This window comes from Hetaerina americana, unplaced genomic scaffold (genome assembly GCF_022747635.1).
Source record: "Hetaerina americana unplaced genomic scaffold, ioHetAmer1.1.p SCAF_6, whole genome shotgun sequence".
In the NCBI taxonomy this organism is placed as follows: domain Eukaryota; kingdom Metazoa; phylum Arthropoda; class Insecta; order Odonata; family Calopterygidae; genus Hetaerina; species Hetaerina americana.
The window spans coordinates 44,592,071-44,619,517 of record NW_027287205.1 but is presented as its reverse complement, the minus strand read 5'-3'; the positions used below and the strand labels follow the sequence as shown (position 1 = coordinate 44,619,517).

Genomic DNA, 27,447 nt, shown 5'->3' with positions numbered 1-27,447 from the left:
GAAAGGAAAATCTGAGCAAATAAGCAAAACTAAAAAAGGAAAATCGTTCCTTGAAACGGAAGGTTCAAGGGAGATTGATAGTATGCATAGAGGATCTGTATAGTAAGTATACTAGGCCTGCAAGCCTGGACATGGGAAGAGAATGTGACAAAAGAATATTCCTAGGTCTATACACACTGGATGACGGGATCGAAAGAGCCTTAAGTTAATAGAAATCAAATAAAACCTTGGGAGCAGATAAAATTCTCGATTAACTACTAAAGGGTTAAGTGAAACATAAGAAGGAAGTTTTTATCGGCTAATTCACCGCATTTATGAGGGAGGAAATCAGTCGGAAGATTTCGTGAGAGAAGTATTAGTTCCTATTCCAAAAGAGGGAAAAGCAGCCATATGTGAGGACTCTCTAGGTTTGATTTTGCACGGCGCTAAAGTTGATCTGAGGATTATCAACAAGAAGATGGAGATTAGGACAAATGATTACTTGATGGATGATCAGTTTAGACTCGTGAAGGGGAGAGGCACGCGTGATGTCAGCAAGAATGAGATCACCAATAGGGAGGAAGGTGGAATAAAGTCGGGATATATTCGTTTTCGGAGAATTCCATAAGACGTTTGAAAGAATAGGATGAATCTAGCTTTTTCGCATAATTTAATCGTCCTATCAACAGATTGTAAGTACGAAATGAAAGTTAACACCTCTTTTCATTCACCTTTTCGTTTCTCCGAACGACTTCTTATTTGACCCCGAGTTAGGTTGACCTAGCGTGCAGCGAAAGGCGCGTTTGTATCGGTGTTCGTGTATGACGATGAGGGATGAGTCACCTCGAATGAAATCACCGGCCGAGGCGAATGTACTTGTAACCTTCCGCCCGGAATGAATGAGCAAGCTTACTTCAAAACGGAAGGGAATGAGGTCATATATTGGAGTATTGGACATACGTAAGTGTATGTGAGGATTTAATTTGCGACTGGATTGTAGGAGGTACTTACCGATGCCATGGTGTCCCATTTTTTTCGGAACTGGGAATAGATAGTAAGATACGTTTGAGCTTAATTTATTTGTATACCCTGCAAGCCACCGCTAGGGTCTGTGGCAGGGTGTGAATACACACCAGAATAATGTTATCTGAACATGACCCTACCGCGGTCGAACAATGTTAAACACGCGGGAACTCTTTAATACATGAATCTATCTTACACTGTACCGGGTTCAAATGTTTGCTACTAGAGTGAGTACAGTCTTCTTCACATAAAATGGCATCAATCACTCTACAAGAAAAATATGTTTTTATCTGTTTCCTCCCCTACATTCCCAATTCTATCATTCATTGACCTTCAGACATTCTCGTAGTGCCAAGGAAATATCTGTATTGGTAGTTAATGGCCGAAGTTTATAAAACAAAGTCGCAGTATATCATAACCTTATTCAAAGCACAGGGGCAGATATAATTATTTGGGCAGAAAACTGGTTATCCACCGATATTTCCGACAATGATATTTTCTAAAAATCCTTTTCTATTTACAGAAATTACAGAACAAATAGAATCGGGGATGGTATCTTTATTGCATCAAAACATTCTTGCGTCAGCAGGGCTGAGGTAATTCCGGGTAATGGTTTGGAAAGCGTTTGGTGCTAAATTAAAATTATTCTGGTGTATATTCACCCACTGACAAACACCCTATCGGTGGCTTGCAGGGTATATATAAATAAAATTAAAATAAAAGTTGGCCGACCGCGGAAGGGGGAAAATATTCGGGTCAAAATTAGTCTGTCATGTATTCACCCCCTGCCACACACCCTAGTGGTGGCTTACCAGATACAAAAAATAAATTAAATAAATAAAAATTGTATGCAGTGATTTCTCGGGGAAGACTGATAAAATAGTGAGCATACCAATATGGCGAATTTCATATTATATGACGAATTGGAGATGAGCGGGTGTGGTGTTAAAATTGAGCCTTATTGCATGAACTAGCTTTAGTGGATGCGACTCATATGGTCATAGTGATATGACAAATACTAATCCAAAAGTGTATACGTAGGTTAGCAACGGCTTTATCACATTCAATATTTGTATAGTTGGAAGGCACGACGAGAACATGACATAACAGTCAAAGGAATTCAAAAGGTTTAGTGGATGCCTATATTTAATTAATTCGTTTTGATATAATTCTCGATAAGCGAGTTATTTTCACAAGTGCTTGAAAACGGTTTCTGTGCTATTATTGGAATAACTCCCTCAGTTTTTCATCACACACCCACCACCACGGTGAATAAATAGTGGCTGACCTAATTTCATTTAATACACTTCGTTTTATCCTAATTAAGTGCGGTAGCTACCTTTTATTTTATCCTCACTGAATTGACTTTATTTATTTTTTTTATTTTCTTTCAGTCGTACAACAAAAATTCCGCATTTGAATGATTATTCACAAAGAAAATCACTATCGAGTATATTTTAAAGTACATGCGTGCGTTTCAATTGATCGTAATGATAGGGTGAGTTCTTCATCGGCTCATATTTTCAATTATCAATACAAAGAAAGTGGCACAGAGGGTACGTACTTTACGGTAATTTTATTGTGGCCGATTGGAAATGGCAAGCCATACTTCATTTCAGCTGAGTTATTATTATTGGTAGTTCACCTGTTAAGGTAGGCTTTAAATGGACACATATCGAACATCGCTACATCTCAACTCAACTCCGTCTACCCAGCCACATCCTGACACCCCAAGCAATAATAAACTATTCTTTAACTCCGTATGTTTATTACCTCCACCTGCCACTTTTTCGTTTGCTTTCCTTTCTGTCCACTTCACCTTTTCCATCCTTCTCCTCACCCAAATCTCAGAAGCCGATGTCAATTCCTATCATGTTACTTAAACGACTGTTTTCGCTCCGTACAACACCCTGCTCCATATCAAAATGCTTACTGATCTTTTCTTAACATCCTTACTCAACGTCCCTGTCATTAATCCCCATCTACTTGGAAAGCTTCTGTGCCTACCGTAATTTTTCGTATGGCATTCTTACCAAAATAAACACCTTGTCCAAAACACTATCAGGGTATATAAACTGTTCAACTTTCTCAGTTTTAGTCCAATTTTAAAGTAAATCTGTCTTCCTCTTTCTCGCAAAATTCACAGCCTTTGTTCTGTTTAGCTAAATATCATCCCATACCTATAACACTGCCTTCTCACTGAGATAATTGAAATAAAAATAATTACAGCAGCGGAAAAATTCAATTCATCGGTGATACGGGGACCGAACTGCTCTGAAAGGCAAGTTTTTTAATGCCAATTTTCTTCAAAAAAACATATCCCCGGTGATCCTCTGCGGAGAATCGATTCACACTAGCGGCCGACCACGTTAAATTATATGGTAGCAGTAAGCACGCACCGCCCTCGTTCGGTAAGAGAAATAAATCCTACAAACGAGAAAGTCCTAATTGATGGGCATCAAAATTTGACGGAGCTAACCTGAAAGATCATTGCGAGAAAATTTTCCAGGTTAACGCTTAAGAAATCATGTTTGCCACAGTGTAGAACAAATAGATTTAAGGTGTATTTTTTTCTGCGAACGATAAGGGATCAAAATAGCATTGTCCGACCGCGGTAGGGTCATATTCTGGTCAAAATTAGTCTGGTGTGTGTGCATTCCCTGCCACACACTCTAGTGGTGGCCTGCAGAGTACTTAAATAAATAAAATATAGGAAACTTAGATTAAAACTCAATATATATTAGACGAGATCTCTTCCTTTACTGACGCCAGTCGAGGCTGCATTCTATAGGATACGATGTTTATCGAAAGCCCCAATTGAGACCTGGTCCACAAATATCTATGTTGGCATCTGGCTACAATTAGTTTCTACTTTCATCAACACTTTAAAGAAGATTTTTTTCAGGAATAGGCTCAGACAATGCAAATGCAACATCATATTGGAACGCACAAGGCAAAGCTCGTCTCCGAGTTGACATACTCGGCTTGAGGAAGGTGCAGCGATATCTCATGCGTATGTTTTGATAAAACACTCCTAATTTAGGAATGTTTTATCAAATTAGCCTTAAATGCACTCTGTCAAGTGGCGCAGGTAATATAGGATCTTTCGGTGTCAGTTTCCATAAAATTTGACGATTATAATTTGAGGGTTTACGACCTCTTATGGCAGCTTGTATACAAGTTCTAATGGCAGTGGAGGACAACCATCAGAAAAATTATGGACTCACAGTACAGAAATACGTGCCGTTCTCACGAAAAATTGACACCGTGTGCGCAATAATGTTAGTATTGTATTTGTTAGCATTTTAGCACCTACCCTCCTTTATTTGAAATATACTCGTTTGGCAATGTGAAGAAGAGCTACCGAAATACCACACCGTTTCAAAACACGGTGAACGGTAAACGAGTTCAAATTGTTAGAGCCAATTCATAAATTAATAAGATCCTATTAGAGGGCTTAAAAACAATATATTTACATCATGTATGTTCAAGAAATGCGCTAGAATGGATGTTACATTAATTTTCATCTCTCTTAACTAATACATGAGCTAAGGTAAAGGCAAAGTTACTCTTGCAGTAACGATCCAACCTCCTCAATAGATAACTAAACAAAATGAATACCTGAGACGAGAAGGATTAGAAATATTTCCCGCCATTGGTAGTAAATACCTCTTTTAATCGAAGAAAATAGTTTTCTCTCTCTCTCTCTCTGGTTAGGCATAAGGAACTCATTTCTTAAAACTTTCGGATATAAAGTTTACAAAGTAAGATTTTCTCTCCTTCTTGCTGGTGTCCAAAGCCAGTGGAACGGAACTCCAATACTCCTATACCATTAGAGTAGAGTCGAAGGGACGGATTGGAATTTACATGGAAACAACGGGACGGATTGGAAATAAATAATTGACTAGTAAGATTTTATCTCAGAACTCTGAAATGTTTCAGTTATATCTGGGAAATTTTTACCGGGTGTTCTCAAGCAAGTGCCGGGTGGACCAAAAGAAGGGTGGGGTGGGTCCAAACAGGGGGAGGCTAACAACATTGGGAATATTTATGGATTATTAAACTTTTAAAAAATATTACTTACCGGCCAGTGACTAATTTTGAATACCTGTATAAAATATCTTTAAAGATTCGTTTGGGTCTCTAAAAGAATGTGGCTAGTTTTAAACTTAACAAGGCATTCAATGTTCTTTGGAAGATAAAAGGTTAGTAAATTATTTTGCAGATGGGAAAATTAACCTCCATCTTAAAGGGTTTTCATATTTGATAATGCATACGCCAATACTTGAAGTACTCGTTCAATTTCTATTTACCAATGCAAATATTTGCATTGATTAAGCGATTAAAAATACTGAGAGAAATGCACAAAAATGGGCCAAAATTCTCAAACCTGCCTATTTCTGTTTTAGAACAATATAATAAACAGTTTTTTAAAGATATATAAACAGCTTACTTTTGCGGGTGTTATATAAGAGACATGTTTAATAAGAATAATTCCAAGAAAATGTGCCCAAAATTCTGGATTGCGATGTTGGAGCCTAAAAGCATGATTAAAAACACTCAGATCAAGCCACCCAGACATCCCCTGAGTGGCAAGGAAATTTTAAATTGAAGGCAGGGGAACGCAGACCTCTAACAAAGTTTAATCTTCTCTCCCTGACGTGAAGCTAACGAGCCGCGTATTGCTCACGAACCCTTCCGAACAAAAAAAAGCGGAAAACTTGCGAGTGTATTCAGGAAATGCGAAAAACTCTCTGAGTTAATGGAATCATAAACTGAAAACGCGATTCGTGAGAGACTTCTAAAAAAAGCTTACGTATTATCGTGGAGCCGCACATGGTATGATTACCCGCTATCGCCCGTAAGAAGGGAAGGAGCTTAAAGAACCGAGTTCTCCAGAAACACTTTAACGGAACATGTGTTAGGTATGAACTTCAACAAATAATTTGACTGAGAGTATTGTTTTTTTCCAAAATATAAAAGTAACAAAAATGAGAGCCCGTCATTAGTTTATTGTTCGATGGACATAGACTGGATAACGATATATTCCTCTGCCTCTCCCTACAAAACACAACCTGACAGCAGAAACTATAATAGACCATACATCAATTCCACGTACTTCCTTCCTCCCTTCTTGCCGTCCAACATGCCAATCCTTTTCCTAACTTCTCCTCGCATTCCCTACGTTTCCTCCTCTATATCAATCTTCAGAATCCCATCGGGTCAAATTACTCAGCATACACTTTTTCTGTCTCCTTCAGATTTCTGTCCAAACTCCTCTTTCCGCCTCCGCCATGACTAAACCCCTTCGTTTGTTTTCCCTCTGTCAATTCCACCTTTTCCATTTTTCTCCACACCCATATTTTTAAAAACTCCAGTCCATCACTCTCATCTTGTTTCAACGGCCATGTTTCCATGCCGTACAAAGCCACGCTCGACATTAAAGTTTTCAATAATCTTTTCTTAATATCATTCGTCAAGGTCCCTGTCATCAATGTATACCTCCTGAAAGCCTCTTCTCCTAATTTCTACTTTTACTATTTCTAATTATTAATCGAGAGGAATATAGAATACAATCAGGACGTATTTCCTGTTTCGTAGATTTCGAAAAAGCGTTTGATAGAGTAAATTGAGAAAAACTAAATACTATATTGGAGAAAATAGGAATAGATTGGAGGGATAGGAGGCTAATCCGCAACCTGTACATGTCTCAGACTGCTCGGGTGCGAGTGGGGAACGGGGAGTCCGGATGGGCAGTGTTAGGAAGAGGTGTAAGGCAGTGTAGCCCAATATCACCGTTGCTGTTCAACGTATATGTGGGGGAAATGATTAAAGAGGTATGGGAAGACCTGGAGGTAGGAATGAAAGTCGGATGGGAATTCGTAAAATCAATTAGGTTTGCTACTGACCAAGTTTTAGTTTGTCAGTCAGCCAAGGTGTTGCAAGCATTGCTGAGTAAATCGGAAATTCAGTGCGAAAGGTATGGGATGAGAATCAATATTAATTAAATAAAGATTATGCGATTTTACAGAAAGAAAAAGGCCAAGCTTAACATTAAAGTAGGAGGGCAAAAACTAGAGCAGGTAGAACAGTTTACGTATCTCGGAAGTGTTTTGGACCAACACGGTCAAAGCAGTAGGGACGTAAGGAGAAGAATTGCGCTAGGCAAAGAGGCTTTCACAAGGAGGAGGGAGTTGATGACAGGGACGTTGAGTAAGGATATTAAGAAAATACTCGTAAAAACTTTGAAATGGAGCGTGGCTATGTACGGCGCGGAAACGTGGTCATTCAAGCAGGAGGATAGAGGTAAATTGGAGGCTTTTGAAATGTGGATCTGGAGAAGAATAGAGAAGGTAAATGGACCGAAAGGAAAACAAATGAGGAAGTACTTGGTATGGTGGGCGAAGAAAGGGGTTTATTGGGAGCAATCCTATGGAGGCAGGAAAAATGGATGAAAGGCGTATTTACTGGCACTGGGATGCTTAAAACTGTAATAGAGGGGAGAATGTTAGGCAAACGAGGAAAGGGCAGGAATAGGATAGGGATGTTGGACCGGATGGAAGGAGGAAGAAGGTTCTCAGAGATGAAGAGGGACCTGATGTAGAGTAGGATGCTGGATTTTGTGTTTTTTTAGGAGACGCAAAATGCTCTATTTAGTAGCTGTGTCCATCCAAAAACCTACCTTAACAGGTAGATTACCCGATAATAATATATATATATAAATAAATATATATATATACACAAAAATACAAATGTATATATATACTTATATATATATATATATATATATATATATATATATATATATATATATTCATACACATAAAAATATAAATATATATATATATATATATATATATATATATATATATAATACTCCATTTAATACGTTTCTTTTGCGTGTTTCTCGAGGGCACGACCCTCCCACGCACAAAATAACGAGAGGCATCACACGTGTTGCGGCTAATCCTGCGAGTGATGTCACCGTTTTGCGTGACTTACGTTTCGAGTTATTCCGAAGGAATGAGACAATCTCTCACGAACCCCTCCCCTCCACGCCCCTCCCTCCCTCTCCCGCACACAGTCCAAGCCAGTGCCCGTTCAGCTTTTCTTTTATTTTCACCTCACTCTCCCCTCCCTCCCAACAGGTAGTAGGCAGGGCGCCTTAATACCCGGCCGGAGGAAGCGAGGCGGACACCAGAGCAGACCGAGATGTCGAACTGGACGGAACATGAGTACTGCGGCAACGGCCTCCTGCTGCCTCTCCTCTCGGAGGAGGAGCGCTGGAACCAGTCGTTCCGCGCCGTCCTCTACCTCTTCGGCCTCATCTACTGCTTCCTCGGCGTGGCCATCATCGCCGATGTCTTCATGAGCGCCATCGAGGTTATCACGAGCAAGACGCGCAAGATCTACTTGGCCCGACCCTCGTCCCCATCGACGGGGGTCTGGAGGCCGGGGAAGGCCAAGGTGGGTGACGCTGCGGCCGCCGAGGAGGGTAAGTCCTCGAACGGGACGGGAGGCGGTGACCCCAACAAGGACCCCGGCAGCCCCCCGGACGTCAGCGAGGACCCTGAGGTGGTGGAGGTGAGGGTGTGGAACGACACGGTGGCCAACCTGACCTTGATGGCCCTTGGGTCATCCGCGCCCGAAATCCTTCTCTCGGTCATAGAGCTGTCCGGAAAGAACTTTGAGGCGGGAGACTTAGGGCCCGGTACCATCGTGGGGTCTGCGGCGTTCAACCTGTTGATCATCTCGGCGGTGTGCGTGATGGGTGTTCCTGACGGAGAGACGAGGCGGATCAAAGGGATAAAGGTAAGGTGTTCCTCGTGTTTTTGGTCTCCGCTCGGAACAATTCACTCCCCCTCTCAAATATTTGGGCCCCGTGTGCAACCTGTCGTCCGTCGATTGAGACGTTGGATGTTGACCCTTCTGTTTGAAAATGCTCTCATTACCTGTGTGATTTCTGCCCGGGATTTCTCCTCTCGCCGTGAAAATTTGTGTTTGGAAGTTTGTGAAACTTTTCCTGAGAATGATTGACCATCGCAAAGTTTGCCTCGCCGATTTATCCGCATTTCTCGAAATACTCTTTATTTCGTCTCTATTGCGATTTATCATATCCTTATATTCATCAAAAACTCAAAGGTCTTCCGCCCTTATTTATTGTAAAACAGTTGTAATTAAAAAATCTTTTGGGCTCAACTCTGTCGAAAGTCTCTGTACTTTCGTAACGAATAAATAGTTTTTTTGTATTTTTCCACAATTAATCTGAACATTTAAATACAAGTATGTAGAAAAACTTGAATGATTGTACTCCTAGCACCGACCATAATTACAGATTATACGTGCCATGTATAAGGCACTTCGAGTTATAGCATTATTCTAATGATACCATACTCGCTATTGAAGATCAAGAGCGGAAATGTACTCAGCAATGTTTGCTCGTGTTGAGGACATTGCAATGTTTTCATTGGTGCAGTCAGTATATTTCACACAATGAAAATATAATTGTTACAATTTATATCTCTCCTCGAATTTTTTCAAGTCAAGAAAGATGTGAAAGTTGGTGAATTTCTCACTCTCCCTGAGATAGTTCTTACTCCCTGGAGAAACTAGGATATTCTATAGGTGCAGCCTCAACACAGGTGTTGTCACCCGTTTACAAGAGTTTCCTCTGTGAAAGTGCGAGAGTAACGGTACGTGTAATAAGAGTACTTGCTACGCGAGACCTTTGGATTCTTCTCATCGATCCCTACGGTGGGGATTGCGTGAAAGTGAAATTTACGGCAAGGAAGTCGAAAGCTCGTTGAGAGCGCCGGGGGCTATCCACTTGAAACCAACACATCAAACCCTGCCGACCCTAACACCATTCCCACATATTAAGTGACGGATCGATGCGGTGAAATAGCCTGCCTCCTTTTACTCTTCGCAAACGCTGTCGACATACGGGGTGTGTCCCTTCCGCGTTGTGGAAAATCAAAGGTCGAATATCGTGTGACAGTGAAATGGATATCTCTCTGCGTCTTCCGGATGCAGACAAACGGAGTTCTGCAGCTTATTGTGAGCCCATCGTTCAGTTCACCAGAGAATATTACTAGCTATACATGCCCTTAGCTATCATCTCTGAATAGCTCAGGGTTCCCGTGTTCCTAATGTGTCTCTCGGCGTCTCTTCTTTTTCTCACGGAGCTTCTCCCAAAGTGATTCATTTGAAATCTCTGATCGGTGTAATTTAAAATTGCTTTGCAGTGATTAACGCACGTAATGGATATCCCTGTGCTGTGCCAAGGAGATCTTGTTTCCCTGAAGTGACAGTGTATCCCACTACCATTTGAAAGAGACCGCGAAATAACAGAAATTAAAACAATGTTGAAGACTAAGCGGATGTTTTGAAAACACGACTATACTATATTGCATTGAAATGTATTAGGGAAATTTCAAAAATGCGCCTCAAATTTGCCAATATAAAACATCTAGATAATATTATATTGATCTCTACAGGAAAACCATGAGAAAAAATGTAAAAACAAAGTTGATGAGTGTTTCGAGAAATAAGTCTGAGTTAATGTTAAAATTGCCTTCAAAACCTGCCTTAAACGCTAGAATACCAACAACAATAATATACTACAGCGGGTGAGTATTTTTATCTATTTTGGCAGATGTTTCGACCAAGATGGTCAGAGTACTAGGGGCATAGGAAAAATTGTGTTGGGAAACTTTTACGAGAAGGCGATTGATAACCGAGGCGTTTTGAAAAGACCTAAGGAAAATATTGGTCATAACTTTGATATTGAGCGTTGTTTTTTTTACGGCGAGGAAACTCGGTTATTGGGTAAGAAGTCTGGCATAGCTTTGATATGAAAGCTCGGGAACCAGTCCTCACATGTGCACTTGAAAAATATTTTTTTTCGGTCGATTGTGAAGGTTTACTCAAATATCACGAAATGAAGGCGAGTGTCAAGGAAATCGGAATGTCTCAAAAAACTTTCGTCAATTTTCATCACCGGGCAGATACCTTCCAGTTGGTTTTTTGCTACTTCCTTTGCGATTTTCCTTCTAGCTAACCGTCTAATGTGATTAAAACTTTTCGTTTACACGCATGCAGAAAAATATGCAAATCACTGTGCGCAGTAGTTGACTCACATTTTTTTTACATTGCGCTCTCCATGAAAGGTGAAATGAATTTGTAACTGCAGTTTTCACCGGGTAACAATAACAGATTTTGTAAGGAATTCAGGACATGTGGGATTTAATTGAGAAGGAACGTGGCTTGGATGTGAGCTCCTCGGAATGGTACCAAAAGAGTACTCAATTATAATGTTGAAACGTGGAAATGATGGGTGATAATAGAATCAAGTCGATATAACTGAAGAGAGATTAAGTGGGACGTGATTTCGGAGGAGAAGCCTTGGAAGTGACCGATTTTACTGAAACTCCATATAAGAAATTAGAAGCTTGAAGAGCAAAAGGTACTTTCACTTCAGTCACTTCCATGATTCATCATGTAGGCACGAGAAACGCGAGGCGTGTTTTCGCCCCCTTTTTTTTGTCGCCGCGCTAGTCGCCGAAACACGCAGGCCTGTTGCTCAGCCAATCCAGTTCACATTCTGAAAAAGTGTCGCACTTAATTTCAAACGCGGAAATGAGGGTTCTGACGAAGAGGGTACGAGATCTTATAAATTTATCCTAAGACGCCCTCCACCGAATGCAGGTGTGAGGAAGCCGTGGAGTATGTACGGGCCTGGAGGTCAAATTATTTTTTCAAAAATGAATTAATTAACGCTTTATTCCTTTATTAAAGTTTATATTAGTAAGAGTAAATTTAGGAATCAATACTAACATTTTTGTGTGAGAATATACAGTCGCTGCTGCCAATGAGTTGGGAAGAATAGAATGCATTTTCAGGAAGCGGCATTGGTTTAATTCTGCATCAATACAATAACATAGCTCCCAACTCTTATGTCAAATCGTATATCCAGTATCAGGATATCAATATGAAATATTACAATTGATACAATGCATAATTTATTAGAAATATTTTGTTCTACAAATTTTCTTTCCTCTTCATACGTTACTTTTTTTAAATTTCAACACACAAAACGAAAAGCAGTTGTTACGTAAACACTTAAACGTTTTGAATTAGATTTGAAACAATCCCATTATTAGTTTAAAAACGTGAAATTACGTTAGACGTGAGAGACAATTCTTTGCGTGTCCTGTGAAATTATAGGAATTTGGATGAAACTTGATTTGATACGGAGAGGAATGCGAAACTAAAATAATTTCTTAATTTCACGTTGAAGCTGAAGGTAAATAGACTTTAACTTCGTCGGGATTGGTGCTTGCAGACGAAAGGTCAAGAGCAAGCGAATGCCAAGCCGGACGTCGTGGTAAAGAAGTATCAAGTTGCGTAATATACGCGCCATTATTTGGATTCTCATTACCTGTTGGGGTTAACATTTTGGAAAATTCTCCTTACCAATAATCCCTTTGGTGCAATATATCAATCGATCCACTTCAAGCACCCTTTTACTAACTTTAAAAAATAAACTTCGGCCCCCTATCGGTGAGAATTATATCTGGCGTAGAATTAATTTATGGATTTAAAATATCAAGGATAAAATGTTTGCATTAATTATCCTCAGTTATAGGGCAGTTGTAGGGCAGACCCAGAGATTGGTTTACTGCAGTTCTTCTCAATACTGTTTCCCCAGATATCATCTTAATATAGCTATATCTTCCAGAAGATAGAAATGTGAAAAATTATATGAGTTAAGCCTATTAACTATTCTATTGTTTCTATTTTTATTATTGATCTGTAGGTTTTTGATGGACCCTGGCGCCACGCACTACTTCACTCGTAATTTATAATAAGCACAAACATATGTAGACCCCATGTTTCACTAACTCGTTCTTTAGCTCTGCATTCCGCCCAGTTTTCCCAGGATTCTCCCTTCTCACACATAGCTATTGTGTACTGAATTAAATGAAAAATTCAATCATGGTATGTATAAATGTACTCATTGACTTTCGTCTGTGCCTTTTAAAAATTCATAATTCTAAAAAAATTCCCTGTACCATTATCATGATGATTCTCACGAGGAAAAAAAGGCCTCTATAGATATTATCAAAGGAGTGCATTAAGTTGATTACTTTTTACTGTAGAAGTAGCTGAATCCTTGAGCCATATTTTGTTTTTCACCTAAAATCTTTCCATAATCATATCATTTGTTTTTTTCGCAATATTTCGTTATGATAATACCTTTTGTTATTTTGCGCGATATTTTGTTATAGTTCCCTGGAGACATACATGACATTTGAAACTGAGGTATTCATGCAATCATTTGAGAGTCGTCCGTAAGTACTCTTGTAGGGTATTTTCTCACGCGACTATTTTCAAATAAGTAAAAATAATGGTTTGAACGTTAGATTTTTCCATCTCTTATAAGCATACCATTAGGTTTCTCACGAAATGCAAATTTAATAATTTTAAGTGTCAGTCAAATTTGTCGCCTTGTCAGCAGTGATTGTCTATAATGTAGGATAAAGAGCGCACAGATTGTACATTTGGCTACAGCGTCCTACAGAATGCCCGCTGTGCCATCTAATGGTGGAAGCTCTGTAGCTTTCTCATGCCGTCATTCCTCTCTAAACCCATTTTGATGTTTATCCGATTGGCGTATTGCTTAGCGTTTCTCTTTACTTATCTTATGCTCATCCAGCTCTCTTTATACCCTTGCCATGTTATGCCCTAGTGCGTGTCCATCATTACTGCCAATTTTTTTTCGTTCTGAATGAAGCAGATTTCTTGTTTCTTCGTGGAACTACTTCATGTGTACGGTAGACAATGTCGTGTTTCTTTAAACGTTTCAAATAGCTGAAATATGTCAATTTTTCTCCTGAATAACTCAAATCATCAGTACTTCAAACCGAAAATTGGTTGAATACAAATCTCCACTCTTCCCTCACAAATGCCGACACCATTACTCTCTGTTAAGTCTTTCATCTGAATACCTTCGTCACCAGTCCTGCGTATTTGAATAGTGAAATTTTCGTTGCGCTTTTCGTTCTGTTTTTGTTTCTATTGCGTTCCTAACACATTCATTGTGTGCCAGGGTACACCCAATCCCATCTGCATCTTATTTTATTGTCGTTCTCCAAATCGTCCTTTTCTCCACTCTTCTTCTATACACATCTTCATTTCTTATTTTAGCTGTCCATTTGATCTTCTACATCCTCTCTAGCATAATGCATTTAAGGTTTCTATTCTTCTATGCTCGGATTTACAATGATCCGTGTCTCCGATCAATGGGGTGGCGTGATCCACGAGCAAATGCTTTCATTTCTGAATTTTATAGCCATGTAAATGATTCCGAGACTAGAAAAGCAATCTGTTGGAACCACTGAAATTCAGAAAAACACTTAATCCACTAAAAACTAATTAAATTTGGTTTACGACCTGATTTTATCAGTTTTATGTTGAGCTGTTGTTTTTTTTTAAATGAAGGACAACGGATCATCGCCCAATTGGGATTGATTTATTCATTCTAATGGCCTATTTATCCCTTCCCGCGCTTTCATGATTATGATCTTTGCAATGTTTCTGCTGCATGTGGATGGAGATGGATTTCACGGGAGTCCTCCTGACAACTTTTTCGGGTCGATATTTCGATAATATCCGGGGATGCCACGGCTCGCGCTTCCCAACGGTCTTCAATAATTGCTCCAGCACTTTGGGCGTCAAGTTTTTTTTTTCGTTCTCACTTCGCCGTAATCGACACCATCCTGGAGCGGTTGTATTTTCATGAATTCAAGCCCCGGTCATTCATTCGAATTATCTTGTACCGTCTCATCTCGTGGCCCATCAAACACAACCTGCTCTGTCTCGCTGATTCATTTCTTGGTAATTTTTCTGTTTGTTGGTCGTCCTTCCTGTTGATTATTGAGCTAATGCTCCCAGACTTTGTCCTCGGTGGGCTTTCCGTTCTTTTCTGCCACTATGGTCAGATTTCAGTGAGGATATTTTGGAGATATTCAGCCGGACAAAATTTGTTGGGTCCTTCCTCCAAATGAAATTTTCCTTCTGTGGAGCAAAAGGTTTCCCACGTTTCAACCTTCGCGGTGTCAGAGGAGAGTCGTTTTTCTCGTAGAGAGACTTCCATGTTGCTGGAGAGGATGTATATCGAATGGAAATAAATGGATATGAAAATTGTGTTTTCTGATAGGTAGTAGGGGTGCTACGCTTATTCCCAAACCCTACCTTAAATGTTAGACTGCCAAAGAAAGAAATGTTAATATTGCTTGGCTTGCAAAATATATTTGAAATATTGGGGATCGATGCGGAGTCAATTACGTTAATGTTTTTGTCTTTTTATAAAAATGAATAAATAAAAGTAACAATTTCCTTTTAGCGAGATCTATAATTTTTCAATTAATCTCTGTGTTTAGCGAGCCGTGTTCCTATTTTTTTTATCATGTTTCTTTCGAAATATTGATTCCGCTTACTCTATAGCGACCTTTAACCTAGCGCATGGCATTCATTGTTAATATCGTACCTCCCTAAATAGCTGTGTGTGGATCTCTGTTGAAAGAGTCCGCAGAACAGTTTTATTTCACAGTCAATGGGAGTAGCCGTACCGGTAAATCGTGTAAGCACGAGTATGGTGCCAAGTATCTTCCTTCCATTCGATGTCGTGTTACGTTCCACATTTGAGAATGCCTTACAGGCGAATCAGACCTCTGGGTCAACAATAGAATATGTTTTGAAAAATTTACATGCCATCTCAGATTTACGTATTACCAACTAGGACGATGAAAAAAAAGACTTCCCGAGCCACTTTTTGTGTAGTTCACCTTTGCAGTTTATCATTTTTACATGGGTTTTAATGGGCCTTTTTCCACCAGCACACGTAAACCGTTATACCAGCATGGTTTGCTATATGAAAAATAGATAAATAAATAACAGGATTTTTCTTGATCATATTAATTATATGAAATGTTCTTCACATGAGGTTGATTGCGTAGGAATTGCATTTTGAAGAATTTGACTAATTTCGCCGTCAGATGAAAAGAGCGCTATATTTCACATGCGAGTATTTACAGTGAACCGAAGTTGGGCAATTGAAATAAAATTACGAAATAATTTATGGTAACCATATGATGTTTGAGCATTTGGAAATATAATACAATGCCACTGTTATTATTTATCATTAATTTTATAATATCAATTCCTTTCGAAGAAATGGAGTATATCGGGAATGGGGCTTAAAGCTAGGTTACGCCCTTTATATCACATCATGACGCTCATAAATTAATTTCCTCTATAATCTATTATATTGGTTGTGCAATTCAATTTATACATACTAAGGCGTAGAATATAACAAATTAATTATTTAATTTGTAATTTATGGAAAATGAATGAAATTAGGTGGTACATTCACGTACATCGGTACTATGGATATCTTTTTTCGGAAGCTCTCGATCTAAGCGCAATGTCATTTTTCGAAATTCTCTAGGAATCCAAAGGCACGTCGATAATTCACCTTGTTGCTTGACAGAAAATTACGTTCCCAAACATAATTTAAAATGATATCCGTGCGGTTTTTAGATTAGATTTTTAATACCTTGCAAGCCACAGATAGGGTGTGTGGCAGGGGATGAATACACACCCGAATAATTTTTTCCGAACATGAACCTACCGCGGTCGAACAATATTATTATGATCCCCAATCCTTCGTAAAAAAAACTGACTTCTTTAAACTATCTGTTCTACACTTAATCTCTCTAATTTTATTGATATGATCTCTCTTACCGTAGTATGATGGGGATGATGATATATTTTCAACATCACTGCTAAAGAGACATCTTTCCAATTTATGCAAGAGATTGAATCAGTAATTTGACCTTCGCTCCGTGAGTGATTCCCAGCTTAGCCGCTCTATTATTTTGGATACGCCACTAATTTTATAATAACAACGTTTTACAAATCTTGCTCCAACACGCTGCACGCGATCCAATTCGGCAATTAATCCAATTTCGTGATGATCCCATATACTAGCAGCATATTCTAAATGAGGCCTAACCAGCAAAAGATAACATCTCTCTTTGACCTTTTCATCACACATACCCAGTACTGTTCTAATTAATCCTAATTTTTTGTTAGCTTGTTCAAATATTCCCGGGAGAGGTCCTGAGTGAGAGTAACGCCTAAGTATTTAATTTAATGCACATTCCATTTCGGTGTTTCCGATGCCTTAGGCGTTCGCGAGGGAATAGCTCTTTTTCCAAAAATTCATCACTAAAAACTTTTCTAAGTTTAATTCTAATTGCCATGTGGCATATTCGACTTTGTGCGTACCTGGAAGCCATGCAAAGTTGGTATTGTTGTAATGGCTACAACTGGGAGAAACGATAATCAGATCAATAAAGGTTTTATTTAGGATAGAAAGCTGTAATCCAATCACCATGAAGTAAACTGATAAAATATATTGCTGAGAGAAACTTCACGAATAAGATCATCATTGTTTGAATCCAGTTAAAAGAAATTAATTATTCTGATGTATTTTTAATGCATCGTTCAAAGGTAAACCAATGTGAGACGTTTTTCAAGTCCAACAGTTCGTCCCAATTTCATAATACCTAAATGTCAGTTGGCTGACTTTCAAAAAATAAAATCAAAGTTTTCCATTATCTACGCATGTACAGGTTAGACGAGAATACAAATTGGGACCCAGTTATTATGTAGAGTTTCCCTACATGTTATTCAACGTTGGAGTTGGCAGTAAGTGGCTGTAGGTACTTTGGCTTCTCACAGGGACGCAAAACTATTACTGACCAAGTTCCTGCTATGCAATGAATGCCAACATTACGAAAATCTCCAACATTTCCCATTTTTCGGTGCGACGGTGAATACTTACAGCTTTTGGGAGTGATAGTACCTTCCATGGGACTAAATTAACATTCCTATCTGATGATTTTGCCATCCCTCACAGCCGTCGTGTGCTAAGCGTCAGGCTTTCTCCGGAATCTCTCTCATTAATCAAATGATATATCTCATTGGTGATATATCCTTTACGTTTTGATTTGCATTAAAATTTTGTAAACAGTGAAGGATCGCCCGCTCTTTATTTTTCCAGCTCTCCAGAGGTTTTGCCGTACGCCCTGGACTGCCGAAATGCCTGGAGTGATCGGCACCCATAAATCACAGTAGATAATTGTATTTCGTACTTATTTTACATCGCAAATTTCTGCTCGTGCTGTCGCACAGCTTAATTTTAAAATAATTTATCGCCAATTTTATCGACGATTTATTCTTCTCGGAGCGATATATTCAGCATTAGAGTTAAACAGACGGGAGGGGGGGGGGGTAACTTTTTCGAAATCAGCATAATTTTTCATTTCGATGCGAAAAACGCTTTTTTCCCCCAGTAAATAATAGCTTTACTTGGCCACGAGAGGAAAAAAATATACGAATGCATTTGACTGCCAGAATTTCAGATGGCGTATAAAAAAAATTATGGGTTCATATCCTCTTGATGATGTCCATAACTTTAAAAGGCACCTACCGTTGCGGAGACAAAGCAGTTATGAGTCTCGGAAGCGTACAAACGACCCAAAAAAAGTGTGAATTGCTATTTATCGCCCACTCTGTTGTCTTAGCCGTTGAAAATTGCTAGGTACGGATGTGGATTGTGATCGATGCAAGAGGCGAATGGAAAGGTTTACGATGGAGTGATCTTTCGGGTATAAATCAGGAGGGAATTCTGCTGGAAAATATCGTGAGCTGTTTGTAGCGTCTCTGTGCCCTTATTGTTTTCGTGGATCCGTGATTAATACCTTTTTGAACGAGAAGTATGTCACTTGTTGCCTTACGTTTTGAATCGACTTAAACGAAATGAATTAATGTAAGTCCCAGTGCGATATCTAATTGAGTCGACGGAATCGAAATCTTCATATTGTTGTTAACCATCTAAAAGTTAAACATTTAAGTCGGAGGGAATGATTATAGTGATTGTAAGTTTTCCGCAAAAATATTTGAAAGTTCTCCGCTAAAGGAAAGGGGCATCAAGTCTTTGCAAGTTGCGTCCCCCTGGTACAACCGAAATGGGCCCTAGTCTAGTTTTGGTTTGTGCAATAGTCTACACGCAAGGTGGTCTATACCGAACACAACCTGTTTTCACAACTGAAAGAAACATCGCCCTCACCCTTTAACAGGTCCACTACCTTTGATTATGATGAACATCTTGATCACATGGTATTGAGAATCGAACGGTATTTGCCTGTGTGTTTATGCATGTACATATATACATATCATAGAAACCATTGCGAATGGCTTGAAAAAAAACCCTCAGCTCTTTTATACAAGGGAGGAAAAATGAACCCACGCATTAATTGACAATAGCTTACACAAATTTTGGGCTTCGGTACAGATTACATGAATGATTTTTCCTTTGATATACGTTAGTCCAGCTAGCTTTTTTCATGTGCGCTGATATTTATATTGATTATAGTTTTGAGTAAACTGATTTTTTTTTACTTGACACCGAATACTTTTTCCGTACCTTGAAGGAAAATGTTAAAAAAAGGAAAATGCACCTATCTCCTTCGCTGCCTGAATTTCCCGGAAAAGAGGACCTTCTCAGAGGCTTAAAAACACTTAAGAATATTCAATTTAGAAGTCTCTAAATGGTGTTTATTTCGTAAATGCAAAAGTAAATTTAAACGTAACTGGAGTTGCCATTATGAGAAAACTTCAGCAGTGGCATCTTGATCTGGATTCTTGCTGAAAACGTATTTTCGCTTAAATTATGTCTTCTCTCATTTTGCGTGTTGTTCTAGGCTGAGTGACCGGATTGACTTTACTTGATGAAATATTCTTCTGAAGAAAACCAGTACATAAGAATTTGTCCTCAGTTTTAGCAACTTAATTAATTTTTAAGAACATTTTGTTTAACCTAATGATCGTGTTTTTACTTAGCTTGATAATATTATGATTGACTAAAGGTAGGGGGAGAATAATTTATTGCATATGGTATCATTTTTTTGTACAATAACCACACGCAAACCGAATACGGCTCATCATTATAGTATGAACGCGAGAGTAAGAAATTACATTTATATCGATTTTTTTCATTCAAAACCATATGTTTCCGCAGTTCTTGACTTTGGAAACAGTAAATTGGAAATAAATTAAAGTTTATTTTTAACTTTTAATATTTAATTTCATATTTGTAGTCGATTATCGTATAATTTAAATGAAAGACCGTCCATCCTCTCATAATATATGTGTAAATATTTTCGAATTACTGATAAAACTTGAGAATAACTTTTACTCGTTTTATTTCTCAATATAATCTTTTAGAAGAGTTGGTTCATACCTTTTGTTTAGAGCCATTCTAAAATCCAATGGTATATTGTAATGGGAACGAATATTATACGGGTTTTAAGTATACCTACTTGCAAGAATGCATATCCTGCGCTACTTTTCTGAGTTTATGTGTTTAATGCGGATATGAGTTCACATAGTGAGCATCAAGTTCGTTCTTTTATATATCGAGGGCTTATTTTCAAGAAAATTTTCACTTGAGAATAACATTTGAAACGTACGAGCACTGGTTCCAAGCTTGACAAAAAGCTTCGGCTGCACTTGGAGATTAGCATTAGGTGTTCCCAAATAGGCCACGAGGCCGCCGTAATCGAAGCTACGCCTTTAAAACTAAGAGACTGCGGGATAAGTGTGCCTAGGAAACAAATTTCCAAGCATTTGCGAAATATTACATCAGAAATATCTTTTAAAGGTGGCTATTCCACACGTGGTATAATGCGTAATTTTCATGTAGTGCTTTTTTCTCTAGTAGTCTTACGTTTTATGGTACAACTCGTCATGAACTCCTATGACCTTTTTTGGCGGTGGAAATCGAACGAAAACGGGGAGAAAACCGTATTTGATTGTGTACACTCAATAATATCATTTTATGATATTATACCTAAAGAGACTGAGTAATTACTATGAAGTTTAGAGCATTTAATTAGTCTAATTAGCTATCGTGCGTAAAATTGGCTGTTCTCCTAATGAGATAAAATGCAGAAATTATGGGTAATAATTTAGAGGTTAAAGATGCGCGGCCTTCGAAAATATATTGCCATATCTAGTACCGCTTAAATAAAATACATCACATCGATTTGTCAAAGTCGGGGAACAGTGTTCTTAAGAGTACCTTCAAATTTCATAATGAACTCTTTCCAATAAAAGGATTGCAACCTTTCCCAAGTTATGAATCGAGTTTCACAGATTGACGAAGTACGAGCTACAATTTCAAGACTAGGTTAGTTTGCGTAGAATCCTTGGGCTCAGTTCAACATTCCAGAATTTTCTTCCATTTACTTTACGTGTATATTTCGAAGAGAAAATATCTTCGATTGCTGGTTACAAAAATCGGTTTAGTTGCAATGGTTTCGCATTCGATTAGAAAAGATGAAAATTCCGAATCAAAAATTTTTATTAGATGCATCTACCGACATAAGGAAGCATTTTGGTGGACCCTGGCACCCACATACGGCTTTACTGGTAAGCCCGAAATAACATGATCCAAAAAATCTTTTAACCTATTATTAGATGTGGCAATAATTCATTTTTCACCCCTGCATACTTCGTACCTCCCTCAATTCCATCAAAAATGCCTATTCATTGCCTCCCTCTACCTAGCTTTCCTAACATTCTCCTATCTACATGTATAACAGATTCCGAATACCGTTGCCTACTTCTTATCCCCTACCTCCTCTGAATATTTTCCAACAACCCCTCTTCCACTACCCTGCCTAGAACTTAATTTCTGGTTTACATTTCCACCCATTTTATTTACTCCATACAACTCCAAATCCACCTCTCAAAAGCCTCTAAATCTACGGTTGCCCTAAGGCCTCTAGTACCAAGTTTCCGAGGCATACAAAACGACGCTCTGATACAAAGTGTTCACTGATATTTTCTTTAAGTGAAGCAAGTGATAGCAAATTAAAAACATCTAAGCATCTATTTTTTTAGTCATTTAGCGACGCTGAAATGAACCCATGACCAGAAACAAAAATAGATCATGAGCTCAACATATTCTCTGAATATGCACCAAGTTTAAATAATTTAATCTAGTTTGATGTATTCATGGAGAATTGCGAAATATACAGGTATGTAATATATAAACTTAAATCGTAACCGTGGGGTTTAGAGTTAATATCTCAAACTAGCCATCGTAACTTATTTCTGCTAGTTTGTGCTTACCTTAAGAAATGAAATCAAGATGATGAATGAATCTTAATTTATAATTGGAATGTACTAGAAACGCAAATTAATTATATAGGTATCGATTTTTATTTGGCCAGCAAGATTCCTCATACAACTAGACCGTGCGTCAAGATATAAAAGTTCTCTCTCAGTACTTATTCATGTTTTAATTTTTTTTTAATTGGCAAACCCTAACTTCATTATTGCGGACTTGACGTTCGTATCTCCCTCTAATTACGAACATGGTGACGTAATCTGGTGTAAAATTAAAACAAGCACTGTAAATATTGAATTGAATCAAATGCGACGAGGCCTTTGAAAGACCGACATTGAGAAAGAATGGGAGTCAAATTTCAAGGTCAAGTCTCTCAAAGGATTATGATTACAGTTTTCGCCGTGACTTTGGATAAGATAACGATTTACTTGTGCTGTTAAACCGTTAACTCGTAATATTTTAACTAAACCTGCACTTAATGAATTACTTCTGTGCTCGTATATATTCTATATATTAATGGCCTCAAATTTATGTGTTGATGGTTGATTTACTGATAAGGAACCTTGCATCTGGGGTACCGTGCTCTTGGCTTTCAGACAGTAGGTATTTCTCATTGGCAGTATTGATTTGCAATAATTTATTCAATTTTTCTACGTACACACAATTCTCCTCTTTCAACAATCAAATGTCCATATTAACAAAATTGCTTGGAAAGTCGTAAGGAACCCCCTCAGGAGAAACGTTGTAGTTAGTATTAGCGCGTTGTTTGAACTTTTAGCTTAAATTTCATTTCATTTCTCGTGTGAGTGAGTTCGCACGCAGTGAAATGTTCGCGACATTAACTGAAATTTATTTTACTTAAAACCTTACCTTTCGCCAGCCTTGCTTCGGCCATCAATCGCCAGAAATAATGTTTTTGTTGAGTTGCGTTATCAAAAAAGTGGGCCCGTGAATCCAAATTTAAAGTAAATAATACATTTTCCTTATTATTCTGCCTTGCTTCTCTAATGATTGGAATTTTACAAAAAAAGCGCCGTATATCTTTCCCGCGAGCATTTTTAATGAGCTTGACAGTTCTCGGTTTCTCGTTTTTGTTAATCTCGTCCCTGAATCAGTTCGGTGATGTTTATTTTAATTCCACGACCACCGTTATATTTTCCAGTCTGCAACTTCCACCTCTAGCGTGGATTAAATTAATAATATTAGGTGTAGCTCTGGACGGAAAAGAAAGGGTATTATTTCGACGGTCGACTGCAGTGTGAAGTTAATTTTCTCTCCGATATAATCCATACGTATTGTGCATCTATAACAACCATTAATGATCATTAATAGCAAGCATTGACTACTTTGAATCATCCAGATACCAAAAGGAGAGTGAAACGAACAACTGTACAAATATTTAACCATTTCGTTTATTTGAAAGATAACAGCTGGTGTACGGAGCAACTGTACGCATTAATTAACGTTCAAGTGTGCATTCACTTATCACATGTAATTTTCACATAGAATCGGGATCTTTGATTGGGTAGAAAGTATGTTGAAAGATTTCCACGACGAATGAATGAAGCACCCAGTTTCGGTATTAAGCTTGAGGCGGAGAAAGTCTGTCTGTTTCAAAGAATAATCGTCTAGACTTGGAGGAGCAGAGAGCTTCCGTCATATTGTTACTGTAAAGCGTGGGTTGCAAGGCATTGTAAATGCGAAAGTTACATGCATGGCGTTTAAGTACTGTCTTAATGCAGATCATTCGAGTAAAGTGCCCGTAAATAAGGAATTCCAACCCACGCATCGAATTGATAGGCGAATCCAGGACGAAATGTTACGGAAAATTGACTCCCGAACCGACTGTGACGAAGATACGAGGGTCATCCGGAAAGTAGTACCCGTTCGTGAAATAAAGACACAAAAGTAAATATTAACAAACATAAAAAATTTTATTTGAAAGAGGATACTTTAAACTACTTCTCAACATAATCTCCAAGCAAATTAAGGCATTTGTCATAACGTGTGACAAGTTTCTGTATTCCTGCTGCATAGTCCTTCGCCGCCAGCTCATTGAGATACGCGAGGGACCCATCTTGCACAAATTTTTGCATAATGCAGATGGTGTTTAACAATTTCATGAACAATTGTTCGAGAAACATTGGGAAAATGCTCACAGATGTCATCAATTGTGACGCGCCGATCGTTCCTCACGAATTCGTCAACTGAGCTCACCAGTTGGTCTGTAATGACAGACGGTCTCTCCGAACGCTCATCGTCGTGTGTGTTCCCCCTCCCCATGTTGAAGTTGCGACACCACCGCCGAACAGACGACTCGTCCATTACATTGTCTCCATACACCTCCTTTAATTGGCGATGAATATCACATGGGCGAACGTTTCTTGCATTGAGGAATTTAATCACTGCCCTCACTTCACAACTGGCGGCGTTCTCAATTTTTTTAAACATTGTAAACAATCACAGAAACAACACAGGCAATGCTAGCGTCACGCAACTTGGCTCAGAGAAGGCAGACAAGCCACTGAAGCTATCTGACCTCGTCCAGCGGCTACTCGCGTCGTCAGCACTTCATGCGGCACGAACGGGTACTACTTTCCGGATGACCCTCGTACTTTTTTACCTTGCATAATTTGTACCCGCGAAAGAAGGAAGAATCTCGCATGGCTATCATTCTTGAAAATAACACGATTTCCAACTCTATTGGCAACTGATGACACTTTCGTCTATTGATCTAACGCCCCCTACCACACGGCCTTGTGGAGGCCATGTGGCAGGGGGCGCGTGTACAGGGCAGGTTACAGCTGTGTGACACTGGCATCTTTTGCGAATCGGTCTGAAATGCCGAGTCTTTTGCATTTTTATCTTGCACCTAGAGAGAAAACACACTATTTTTACTAAGCTTGCGTCATGCCGTTTCCGTTACATTCTCTCCTCTTTTGCTCTGCCCTGGCGATCTAAAGATATCCTTAAACCAGAGACTTATTTTTAACTGGAGTAGGTAAACGTCTGTCAGAATGGTCGGGAATTAGGAAAACATGGTACGCCTAGAATATAATGACTCTATCATATCGTTCGAATTGTTAATGGTTTTCGAGAAAAAATGGTTTACATATTATCAGATACTTCCTTTGTGTTGTGGTTGTAGTTGTGGTTCAAAGTAATTGCTTTACGTAACCTGACTTGAGTTCACATTTAGACTAGAGCATTTTAAAAAAGAAATGTCAGAATAAAGTGCGCGCGACGCCATGTTCGACAGTTAATTATGCAGGGTGCGGCAACATAACTTCCTTTTTTGGAATCATTTTACGTTTGAAAAAAGCAAGTTATGTTGCCGCACCCTTTATTGTATTCCCGTCGTGGGAAAAACTTCTTGTTAAATATATTTTGTGGACGTGCTTAATTTATTTTTACTTATTTCTTTCACACTGTTCGCGTGAGTCGTCTTTAAACTGAGATTTCAATGATTTTAATTTATGAATTATCAGTTTCGTTAATTGACGTACTTGTGCGGTAAATATGTACTGTTGTGTTAGTTTATATATACTGAGAATAATCTCTGTATCTGTAGCGGAATCCACGACTTAAAAGATTTGTATGAATTAAAAGTATGTGTGAATTACCCTGGTCAGTAAAGGCAAATGTACGCGTGCTTTTGTGCAACAAGTCTTGTATACATGTTTGTAGATAAACTATATATTTCCTTACAGATGCGCACATGCACATATACATGCCTCACTACATCATACAAGGGCATGTGGCGGGGGGTGTTAGGAGACAGATCTTATATGCACGAATATTTAATTATGTATAAGCTATATTTTTCTATTTCACCTATATATTATTTTATTATTTACTATTTTACAAATCTTAGCTAGTACTCACAAACATTAACTATATATTTGCCTTGTAGATGTGCGCTTACACATATACATGTGTGACTACATTATTGAGGAGAAGGAGACTACATTATCATTCGAGGAGAAGTTTAAAATTTTTCAATTTGAATTTAGAAAGGAATGTTACGTTTGCTTTTGTTTTTGTGATGGATCTGTCAGTACTGATATGTCTCTCTCTTTTTTTCTTATTTTACCCTGGTGGCTACATATGGGGGAGTGAACTTCGAAAAACTCGCAGTTCTACATTGACCTTTTACGATTACAGATCGAGACACAAACTTATTGTTGACGTGGGCGGGTCATTCCCTAAATGATTCCTTTTCATCGTCATTGGCTACACGGGTGTTTTTGCTTGGTCCCAATATTATCGTAAAAGAGAATAATGTAGAGCCCATAAAGGTTTTATAAATGAGCTCGCTTTTCCTTGCTCCGAGGAATATTATTTGTTTTTGCCCCGGATTGGACCCATTTCATTTTTTGCAGCAAAATAATCGATCACGCTTCGAAGGAGCCCTTCTTCCCGGTTTCCGATGAGACCGAAGGCGAGAGAAACCAAATACCTGGTAATGGAGGAGACCAATCCAATCTTTAGTCTTTAGTATTGGCGGCCGGCCATTTTATTGCCTATCCCGCGAATTTCCGGACGAAGTATTCCCGAATCGATCGCCGTTTCATTCGCGTGCTCTAGCTGTTTTCTTCTACTGCGGGGCGAGGGTATATAACATTCTCCAGTCATCTCACGTGCGTCCGCACTTGGTGCAAGAATAACGAGTTTGCTTTTCATTATCTCATGTCATTTTTCTGCCGGCATTCATAACCGATAACCGTCCGACTATGGATAAACCTTCTCCGCCCAATACACAGACTAGATTGTGATAAAAAAACTATTAAATCTACTGTTTACTTTATTTCGCATAGACTATGTATATTACTATTTTTCGCGAGAACTGCATTCAGAGGATAGCCTTCTAAATTAAAAATTTTATAGTGAGATTTCAAGAACAATTCTTTTCCCACTCATTTTCGTATTCCAGGGCCCTCATCGAAACTGAAATTTTATTATCCACAAACGCGTTTTACGCGGCTGTAACAAATTTTCCTGGATGTTCAGTTGATGCCCTAAAATTGGAAGCTCTACTGAAAACTTTACTAGTATTTCTATATTATTGCCCATATAATCTCTGATTGATTGTCTCGGACTGGGCCGACATCCATTGAATATATGCGTGCTAAAAATAGGCGAATATTAAAAACTATATATCGACGACATAGAGTAAGTGC

General features: G+C 38.6%; 1 protein-coding gene across 4 annotated transcripts in view; it reads left to right on the top strand.

Annotated features, from left to right (window-relative positions):
* The window catches only part of LOC139694958 (sodium/calcium exchanger 1-like), a 376,741-nt gene that overhangs the window by 248,389 nt on the left and 100,905 nt on the right, over positions 1-27,447 (top strand). For all 4 annotated transcript variants that reach the window (XM_071593494.1, XM_071593492.1, XM_071593493.1 and 1 more), the window contains exon 3: positions 8,151-8,814. In XM_071593494.1, coding sequence (XP_071449595.1) covers positions 8,215-8,814 — 600 coding nt within the window. In that variant the 5' untranslated portion in view covers positions 8,151-8,214. The remainder of the gene's footprint in view (positions 1-8,150; positions 8,815-27,447) is intronic.